We start from the raw sequence: 10718 nt of genomic DNA on the forward strand, positions 1-10718 counted from the left end.
AAAGAATAAAGACCCAAAGTAAAATAAGCAGCAGGCCACTACTTTTTTTTTTCTCTCAACAGAAGTGAATACAGTTCTCCACTGTTTATTTTTTGCTACAGGGAGGGCCATCTATCACCTAAGAAACCTCATTCCATTTTTGTGGCGTCCTGTCGCAGAAGATCTGGTATTCACTTACTAGTGGGCCATTTTTTAGCAGTTCTTATTTGGTCATGTGTGAACCCCTGAGCCCGCCTCTAGCCCCCAGCCCTCTGCCTACCGTCATATTTAAGGGGCATCCCTAACCCTCACCCTTTGTCCCAGTGGAATCTCCAGTCTTGCGGTACAACTTGGTGAGTGCCTTCTACTGACTTTATTTCCATGGACTGCTGCAGGAAGAGAGAGCTGAACAGGGTTTTCTACAGTGTTAGGATGCTAAACTCATCTACATGGGAAGAACACTCTGACTTACAAGTTAGGCCTTTTGTCGGTCTCTCTATGCACACTGGTGCAATGGTTCTTTGGACTGATGCCATAGAGGAACCACTTTTGGTTCCCTAAAGAAGCTTTCAATGGATGGTTCTTTGAAGATGAGATGTACAAACATGGAGAAACTTGAACAACCTCAGCATAAGGTTTTATAACAATTAGAGGTTTTTTTCTGTACTGTGCATCCAAGCCAAGAACCAAGCCAGGAACATTTATTGTTAAAACTGTATAAAGTCTAGTAGTGTTCTGTGGGGAAATGGTCTTCTATAAGAAGCAAACAGTAGAAAAAGAGGGGTCAGGAAAGAAAGATGAATCTGTAGACTCTAGAAGTGATGTCTTACTGACTAGCAGCTCTGCTATTCAGGCTAAATATGTAAACATTGTCTTGTACTTTAGTGGCTGAGTTACAGTTCAGCTCTGCCAGAAGTCTGGGCCTTATTACTATTGAGGATTTGAGTGAAAGAATTTGTCAATGGCAGCAGTAGTACAGCACATGAGTTAGTATGTGTGGACAGCTGAGCCAGGGGCCTGCTGTCACTTGTCAAGCGACAAACTCCTTCAGCTGTGAAATAACTTTAGATAGGGGGCTTAGTAGGGGGAATTACAGGAGCTAATGCCAAAAATAGCATTCTGCTCTGGGGGACTGTGCTATGCCCCTTTTTGGCCTTATTGTTCTGGACTAAAGTCATAGCTCACTGCATACTGTGAATTCTACAGTAGGCTGCCATTGTCGTGACTGCTTGAACAATAGCTGACTTCTTTAGACATTTAGTACATTTTAAGCCTTGTATTTTTAAGTTGCCCTACAACATTTGCACTATAAAAATATATTCAACTAATTTGGTCATTGTATTCATGCATAGCCAGGGTCAGCAAAGAAAGTTATGCTAAAAGAACTGTAGCAATTTTTGCTTGTCCTCCACCATTTGCTATAAGCATATTTTAATTTTATCTTTTTTGCTTTAAAGACCATCCCAGAACAGACCAATCATGTGTGACGACGACGAGACCACCGCCCTTGTGTGTGACAATGGCTCTGGCTTGGTCAAGGCTGGATTTGCCGGTGATGACGCTCCCCGTGCTGTCTTCCCTTCCATTGTTGGAAGGCCCCGTCACCAGGTAGGCCAGCAACGGCTCAATATAAGACCACAATTTTGTTCAAATTTAATGGAGAACATTTTAACACAAACTTGTCTGCACTAATCACCCAGCAAAATGCTCCATGATTTCTGATGTGTAACCTTTCCACAACAGGGTGTGATGGTGGGTATGGGTCAGAAGGACAGCTATGTGGGAGACGAGGCCCAGAGCAAGAGGGGTATCCTTACTCTGAAGTACCCCATTGAGCACGGCATCATCACCAACTGGGACGATATGGAGAAGGTACCGATGACTCAAAGACCTCTAGAACATCAATATGAACACACATACTAATTATTTTATAAATTACAAATAGCAATGTTAGTTCCACTACAGTCTGTATAGGCTGTTGATAGTTTTGATGCATTATCTCAAAAATAACTGCTTCCTAAGAAGAATTGCAAACCAGACTACATGAACCAGTCTGTCAGCTTTAGCCAAATGAATTGCAAGGTTTCTGACACTCTTTCTTCCTTTCTTGTTTCCCTTTTTCAGATCTGGCACCACACCTTCTACAATGAGCTGCGTGTGGCCCCTGAGGAGCACCCCACTCTGCTCACTGAGGCCCCCCTCAACCCCAAGGCCAACAGGGAGAAGATGACCCAGGTGAGAATAGACCTCCAGGGTATGCTAAACTAAGGGTGGACAGAATGGCAAAGACATACTTCAAGGCACTTTCACAATAAAACAATTTATAATATAATGTTTTATCTTTCTAAGATTTAACTGGACAAAATGCAAAAGCAGTGCTACATGTAAAACAGACTAAAACTACTAAAAAACACAGGAGTACTTTTTGATAATTCAATGTTTGCAAAGATAAACTGTTTGAGAAGGAACAAGAAGGAAAAATAAACAAATTATAAACATTTAATAAAATAAGCTTATTAAGCCAATCTGTTTATGGTACATGCAGTTGCTCGATGTTCTAGAAGTACAGACAATATCCATAATTGACTCAGAGAAGCATATTATGATGTGATTTATCATAATAACAATTACAAATCGTCATTTGTAATACGAACTTTACACTCTAATTGTTCACTGTTGACAGTACTGAAAATGACTGGCCTCCTGTTTCTTGTAGATCATGTTTGAGACCTTCAACGTCCCTGCTATGTATGTGGCCATCCAGGCTGTGCTGTCCCTGTACGCCTCTGGCCGTACCACCGGTCAGTATCCCTCAAAACTGAAACGCTTACATTCAATCATAAACCTGGTTGTACTTCATACAGAATCTGATTGTATTTACATGACGTTTGTACTGCTCATATGAGCCCAACTTTACACTCTCCTGTGCTGCTGCTTCACAGGTATTGTGCTGGACTCCGGTGATGGTGTGACCCACAACGTCCCCATCTATGAGGGTTATGCTCTCCCTCACGCCATCATGCGTCTGGATCTGGCCGGTCGTGACCTGACTGACTACCTGATGAAGATCCTGACTGAGCGTGGCTACTCTTTTGTGACCACTGGTGAGTACAGAAAAGAGTAACAGGCCTTTACAACACCCATACAATTCTCTTCAGATTAAAGGGGCACTCTGGCCAAAGTAGACGTTTTTCATCTGTTGCAAACATGGCTACCCATCCTTTTAGTGTGCCAGACAGTGACAGTTCAGTATTAAATGCTAAATGCTAGTGCTACATGCTAGTTTTAGGTCAGAATGCCTCTTTAAGCAAACCATAGGGACATATGAATTACATACCTAGCTTTTTAAAATTAACTTTAGTTCTAAACTATTTAGAAGGAATGTCCAGTAGAAAACTTCAAAAAAGCTTAATTATTAAGAGACAGAAATGCTGTCTTCATGTACAGAGCCTGTGAAGTAACTCATTGACACATGTTTCCATAGCTGAGCGTGAAATCGTGCGTGACATCAAGGAGAAGCTTTGCTACGTGGCTCTGGACTTTGAGAATGAGATGGCCACCGCTGCCTCTTCCTCCTCCCTGGAGAAGTCCTATGAGTTGCCTGACGGCCAGGTCATCACCATTGGCAATGAACGTTTCCGCTGCCCTGAGACCCTCTTCCAGCCTTCCTTCATTGGTGCGTCTTGCCTGACCATGAAACTTACTTCATCAGACTGTGGCCTGCTGTTGGTGTGGCCAATATTCTATATATTATCAGACATGGTTAATTACATGCATCACTGATGTGCTTTTCTCTGTTGGTCTACGCTCATAGGTATGGAGTCTGCTGGTATCCATGAGACCGCATACAACAGCATCATGAAGTGCGACATTGACATCCGCAAGGATCTGTACGCCAACAACGTCCTGTCTGGTGGTACCACCATGTACCCTGGTATTGCTGACCGTATGCAGAAGGAGATCACTGCTCTGGCCCCCAGCACCATGAAGATCAAGGTAAGAGGCCAAGCAGATTAATGAAGCCACACTTCAAATGAGCGGTGTGAATCTTATGCCTGTTTCGCGCCCTCTCTGATAATTTCTCTCCTTGTATCCAGATCATTGCTCCCCCTGAGCGTAAGTACTCCGTCTGGATCGGTGGCTCCATCCTGGCTTCCCTGTCCACCTTCCAGCAGATGTGGATCAGCAAGCAGGAATACGATGAGGCAGGCCCCTCCATTGTCCACAGGAAGTGCTTCTAAACATCCTATCCCACCAATCCAACTACCTTTCTGTCTGCATTTGTACCGTTCCGTTTACTGTATATACATGTACTGTTGTAATAAAAATAGTTTCCTGTAACAGTACTCAAATCTCTCTGTCTCTTTTGTTTATGAGAAGGCATTAAAGGATGACTGCAAGAGATGCATACAAAAACGTATGAAATTTAAGGAATGGCTTTAATTTCTCCCCACCTAAACTCAGCCTTTTACCTCGATCTTCACAGTTGCATTTATAAAATAAACATGTTTGCAGTGAACTTATCTTTAACCCATAACAGCTTGTAAAGCTTAGTTAGTAGTATTTACAATTTGAAGAAATGCCATGTATCAGAGCTGTTACAATACATTGAGTGACAGCCATCTATATCCTTTGCCCACTAGTTGATGTGGAAGTAAATTTAAAAGAGAATTTTAAATCTCAAACTACTTCATAGCCTTTAAGGCCTAAAAAGTCTTAGTGCTTACAAACTGTTCATTTAATTAAATTATTTTGTAGTGGTATTTAAATGAATCCTTGTATCCTTGTATATCCTTGTAGCTGTCTAAGACTCGTGATACACTGCAAACATAATGCACACAATACAATAAAGCAATTGAAAAAATGCAATAAATTATTGTAATGGTAATAGAGGAGCAGAAGATGGGTCACCATCTGTCAAGTGGTCTGAAGATGGCAGAAGATGTCAGCTTCTTATGCAAATGTAATTGGCTATCATTTTTCTTTACAAGCAGTGTTAGTGCTGGTATTAAAGGGCCCCATGAAATACAAGTTACTGCATGTGTTGATGTTAAAAAACTATATCAAAATATACATACATTTTGAAAAATTGTAGTCATTATTTATGAATGGAAATGCCACCCCATGCCTCTGTTCATGGTTAAAATGGAATAATAATCCATGCTGTACATGATGACACAACTGCATAACTGCGTTTTAGTTGTTGAGAGGGAAAATGTTAGCATTAATGTTAGCACAGAGAACTTCAGTGTAAAGAAGTAATCCTTTACAAGATAACAATGGGATTACGCTACTTATTACTTCTCTGAAAAGGTAACCATCTCTCTACCGATTACTTTAAATCTGCTCTGTACCCAACTATCTCACTATATTGGCAAATAATTTTGCTCGTTTTAAGCACTATTTCTGAAAACAATCAAAATGAGCTGCCAAAATAGAGATATCATTTCACCAAATAAAATACTTATAATAAGTGAAAAATGTTAGAACAATCTCAAAATAAGAAATATTAAATATATACACTGCATTAAACATGATTTCACTTGCCAAAGTGTGTGTAACCATGAGGCCGAATTCCTGTTTTTTGTCCCAGAATCACTAAATCTGCCCCAGGTAGTTATTATAGTTATATGGCTAGATATTTGGCTTCCTAGCAGCAACATTAGCTATCTGCCATCTTTCTTCAATCACCAGTGAAAAAAAGAGAAAAGAAAAGAAAATTCAAAACAGCCTGCCTACTGAGAATCCACCCCAAAGCAGTTCCTGCACCTAAAACCGTGTACTACCACACTAAGTGTGTGAAAAATAGTACACCACCAGTATAAATCCATTCATTAGTGTAGTATGTGTGGTATTGTAGTATCTGTTTTGACGTTGCTCTAGTTTTCCAAGTTTCTCCCAACCTTAAGTAAATCATCAGAAGGGGTTTCATAGTCTTTAAACCAGAAAATAGCACTTATACTATCACTTACTTAAATCACTCAGTTTCAAGCACTTCCATACTAAAGTGATATTTTCTGATTGTTATTGTTATCAATATCAGAATTTTTTATTTGTGATTGTTATCTTGTTATTGTTATCAGAATTTTTATATTTTGATTGTTATCTTGAGATCACAACTTAATTTTATAATTAAGTTGTGATCTCAAGATAACAATCCAGAGAATTGTAACTACCTCATGGCCTCTCTGGATTTCCATACTTTAGAGACTACTGCCGCACTACGATGCACCTAAGCATATTTACAACTGATACAGTGATCACAACTTCTTAATTGTTGGCTGTCCCTTTAACATGAGTTACTTAAGCTGAATTGACAACATGCTGATTTTTTAACCTTGAAGGACATAAATGATCGTTTGCTCATTTATGCTAGTTAGCTACTGTGTTTCTGCTCGCTAACCATAACGTTTGGCTTCGGTTATTCTGTTGTTCGTTGCTCGGTTACTGACGACTACCGACATCTAGTACTCTAGCTAGTCTTCTTGTTTTGACTCCCTAGGTAGTGAAGTGTTTACCTGTATTTTTATAGTTAGCGCTTAGAGAGGAACGAAACGAGTGAAGCATTGTGAACGTAACCGTCTCCCTACAGAAGAGACCACGCCCTTATGATCACGTGAACACCACGTTAATTAGGTAGTTTGCCCTAGCATTAAGAGCGAATAACTGCTAACTGCAACACGGCAGCGTTAGCTAGTTAAATGTCTGCTGTGGGTGATATTTGCTTCATATTTTATTCGAGAAGAGAAAGAAATACAAAATAAAGTGCGATACGAAATGAAAACCCCCGACAAAAATGTGCTGCGAGTAGCTGTGTTGAGGCGCCTGCGTTCAGTATACGGAATTCACCTCAAGAAGAAGAGGATTTCTGAAAGGTTTGAAAGCAGGAAAACATGGAAGACATCGGCATCTCCACAGGTAAGTAGACCCCACAGTCATACAGCATAGGGATACCTAAAAGCATGACATGGAAGGCTGAGTTTGTTTATCCGGTGTATTTACATGAGCTCTCACCTTTGCTATCTGCTGGTCTTGATTTGGCCTGATCTGTAGTCCATAGTCTCACTAAATACATTGGCGGAGCAGGCTAAGCATGTGGACCCACATAACAGATCCGGTAACATAGATAGGAAAAGAAGGTTAATTAAACTGTTAGAACAAATGTGTCTTTCCACTCCTTTTTTCAGGTCAAGGTGTTTGGTGTGCCTCTGCATCACTTGCATATGAGGAACATAGCTGGTTATGGTTTGGTACCATGGTAAGTCCATTGCAGAGCACTGACACTACTTAAACTAGAATGTTATTCAGGTCACATAGCAGTATGATGGGTTTTTATTGTACTGTCACTTATTTTTTTGTTTTTTACTAGTTTCTTAGTAGATTCTTGTAAGCATCTGTTGAATCATGTTGGCTCTGAGGGCCTGTTCAGAAAATCCGGCTCTGTTGTGCGTCTGAAGGCTTTAAGAGTGAGTAACAGAGCATTTTTGTACATTGTAGCCAAAACTAAAGAAGCCTAGAGAGAAATGTACACATTTCTAATCTTCCAATAGGCAAGGCTTGACAAAGGAGAAGACTGTTTATCCACCGCCCTGCCATGTGATGTGGCCAGCCTGGTGAAGCAGTTCTTCTACGAGCTTCCGAGCCCAGTTCTTCCCACAGGTTTGCTCCAGGCCTTCACAAGTGCTCAGCGGCTGCCCACTGAAGAAGAGCGGCGTGCAGCCACTCAGCTTGTGTCCTGCCTTCTGCCTGAGATTAACTCATCTACTCTCCACTTTTTCTTCATTTTCCTCAAGAAGGTCTCTCTAAGGTATGTGGCCTCAGGTATGCTACCATCAAGAAAAGCTACATGATGCACAAGGGTTAACTTTTTGCTTCCTTTTTGCCGGATATTTGGCTTGGAAAAATAATTTTGAATTCTTTAAATCCAGTGTTTACTCTTTTTTTTATCTTTTAGGGCTTCTGAGAATAAAATGGACAGCTACAACCTGTCAGTGGTCCTTACTCCAAACCTCTTTCACATGCACAGTACTCCTGAATGGAATGATGTGCGCCACAGACTTCATATTGCTGTTATTTGCACCCTCATCGAAAATGCGCACACTTTTGGTATGTCATAGTGGTTTCTCAGACCAGTCAGAGCTAAATATGAGTAATAGTGGTAAACTTTTTTTTTCAAAAGGTCTGGTTCCTGACACTATTGTTGAGAACGAACTTACTGTAGTGGACTCCCATCCACCGTATGAGACAGACCCTCACTTTGGGTGGAAGAGCAAAGGAAGGAGACCTTCAGAAGGTAGTGCAAATGAGCCAAAATCTGATTTGTGATTCTTCTGTCAAGTTACAACTAGCAGCCCTCTCCTAATATTGTGCCTGACTGTCTGCAGTCCTGTCATTAAGCGCAGCTGGGACTCCAAACCTAAAGGAGAGGATTCTGTCCGATGGTGCTGGTGATGAATTTTCCTGCAGGAAGCAGAAGTTTTTCAGAAGAAGTTTAGGAATGCTGCCAAGTGTTTTGTTCGGCTGTTGTTACAATTCTTCCTCAAGTAAATATATTATGCTGTATGGAGTACTTTTTGGCTAATATAGTTATTTACAGAGAGTGCTTGGATACTGAATTGGAATATGTTTTCTCTGTAGAGGAACAAGATTCAAGTCCTCCTGCTGTCTTAAACAGGCAATTTAACAAATCAGCCCAAAGAGGAACCTGTGGAAGGGTGTGTAAAAATGTGAAAAGGTAGGTGTGATACCACAGTCTTATTTTCTCTCTGCATCACACATTACTTAAAGTTGTATAGAGGAGATACAGTATTATTTGTAAGGGGGGGCGGTAGTTCAAGGTGTTCAGATGTGCACAGCTTTTATAATCTCTGTAGAAAGTGTTGGCAAACATATGGGACACTCAGGAGCAGCTGTACGTAAGCCTAAGGCCTGTTTCACACATACTACCGTGTTACCTGAGCGAGGTGGCTATGTGACCACTTGCATGCATCGGTCATTCACAGTGTTTGTGCTGTGAAATGGTACAGCAAGCTTCTACAGACATCCTTTCTCTAAATGGGTAGATGGTTAAATTGGTTATTTTTCTCAGTAAAATAAAGTTCACAAGAGAGAATACACTTTTTATACTTAAGTACGTTTGCTTACACTTGACAGCTTTCTGACTGATTGGGCAATCGTTTCAAGTCTGGTAGATGAAAAATTGAATAAAGCACAAATTGTTCAGCTAATATTTTGTTTGTTCAATTGACTGTGTCTTGCTGCATGGCGTGTGTGGTACACAGGAAAAAATAAAGATTGCCAATTTTCTAAATGCTGCTGCTTTGGAGACACGTCTAGGATGTAATGCCACACTCTTCAAGCCAGCTGTGTAAATGTTGTGACCTCTTAACATGGGTGCCAAAATAAAAAGCAGGACATTCTGAGCTACTCACGCCACACAGAGGTGGATTGTGTGAAAAAGCCTGTGTTTTCTGGAGCGATGAAGCTCCTTGTAGTACCTTTAGGATAAGTTGGAGTGGCGTTTGTGATCCAGGACTAATCATCCAACATCAGTACACCAATGCTCTTGTGGTGAATGCAGTCAAATCCTCACAGTAATATTCCAGCATCTAGTATAAAGCCTTCCCAGAGCAGTAGAGGCTGTTACTGTAGCTAAAAAAGGACAAACTCCCTATTAATACCCTTTATTTTAGAGGAAGACTTGGACAAACAAATTTTTGCAAACTTTTGGACATAATTTAGTTGTGTGCTGGCCAAGTGCTCCATGTAATAACCTGTTTCTCCTGTGGATAACTTCAGTAGACTTTTGAAGTATTTCTTTGTCTTTGACAGTAATAGGTCACAAGTAGGGGTTTTATATGGAAAGCTTGATGAATATTGACCTCTCTGTTTCTGATAGAGCTATATCCAACACTTTTGGTTGTGTTACATCAAGTCCAAGAGACAAGACCCCTCCAGAGTCCCCTGTGGCTTCATGCTGGCTTCAGCCCTACCAGGACACACCTGTTGGCCTTTGTCTGAAGAAGCAATATCCTAAACTAGAGTCTGTCTCTAACAAACCGCAAGCCATCAGAAGTGTCTTCAGGACCCTTTTCTGCACCCCAGCCACAGTCGGTCCAGAAGACCAGCAGTTTCTTACTCAGGATGAGTTCTCTCCTCCACTGTGCAATTCAAATAGTACCTCCACATGTTTGGAAAATAATGTGATTAAAGACAATAGCACCACTTAAACCTGGAGGAACAAAGCACTCCAGTTGTTGCTGCTGAGCAAAGACAAGCAAACAGAGAAAAGGAATCTATCCTTCATGTGAAATGCTCAGATTCTAAGTGTTTGGGGAAATTGACCAGCAAATTTAATTTACTCTCTTCTTCCTCAAGCCCACTGGTAGCACTTGAGGGCGATGCAGATAGCCTACAGAATACTTGTGGAGTTCGTCTGATGGAACTGAGTGGCTCTAAACCATTGAATACAGCAACACCAAGGACTTCCAAAGTGAGGGTGGTGGATCATGTTGAAAAATTTGACAAGCTTCAGGTAAAGCCAATGGGGCCTAAAGTGATTCGGCCTCCCCTTAAGTTTCAGCGCACCCCTGTTTACCAATATGTGAAACGGATCAACTCTCGTATGAGAGAGGCAAAATGATCAGTGTTCAGCCATCAAACTGTGAATGTAGTTTTCGTTTCACCAGACTGAATTCTTGAATATGACCTATAAGGTATATCATAAAGTAGAACAGTGT

At 40.9% G+C, this 10718-nt stretch overlaps 1 protein-coding gene across 1 annotated transcript; it reads left to right on the plus strand.

The window, feature by feature from the left end:
- The first annotated feature begins 215 nt into the window (after nucleotides 1-215).
- Nucleotides 216-4320, plus strand: actc1a (actin alpha cardiac muscle 1a). The gene is made up of 9 exons (XM_036581900.1): nucleotides 216-332; nucleotides 1437-1587; nucleotides 1723-1851; nucleotides 2104-2214; nucleotides 2696-2780; nucleotides 2922-3083; nucleotides 3464-3655; nucleotides 3794-3975; nucleotides 4077-4320. The coding sequence occupies exons 2-9, from the start codon at nucleotides 1459-1461 to the stop codon at nucleotides 4218-4220; spliced, it is 1134 nt and encodes a 377-aa protein (XP_036437793.1). The 5' UTR covers nucleotides 216-332; nucleotides 1437-1458; the 3' UTR covers nucleotides 4221-4320.
- Nucleotides 4321-10718: the final 6398 nt, after the last annotated feature.

Source organism: Colossoma macropomum, unplaced genomic scaffold (genome assembly GCF_904425465.1).
Source record: "Colossoma macropomum unplaced genomic scaffold, Colossoma_macropomum, whole genome shotgun sequence".
Taxonomy (NCBI): domain Eukaryota; kingdom Metazoa; phylum Chordata; class Actinopteri; order Characiformes; family Serrasalmidae; genus Colossoma; species Colossoma macropomum.

Excerpts from the sequence above, each read along its gene's own strand:
- actc1a (XM_036581900.1), top strand. The coding sequence starts at position 1,459 with ATGTGTGACGACGACGAGACCACCGCCCTTGTGTGTGACAATGGCTCT. Across the intron at positions 2,781-2,921 it reads CGCCTCTGGCCGTACCACCG|GTATTGTGCTGGACTCCGGT; the intron begins GTCAGTATCCCT and ends GCTGCTTCACAG. Across the intron at positions 3,976-4,076 it reads CCAGCACCATGAAGATCAAG|ATCATTGCTCCCCCTGAGCG; the intron begins GTAAGAGGCCAA and ends CCTTGTATCCAG.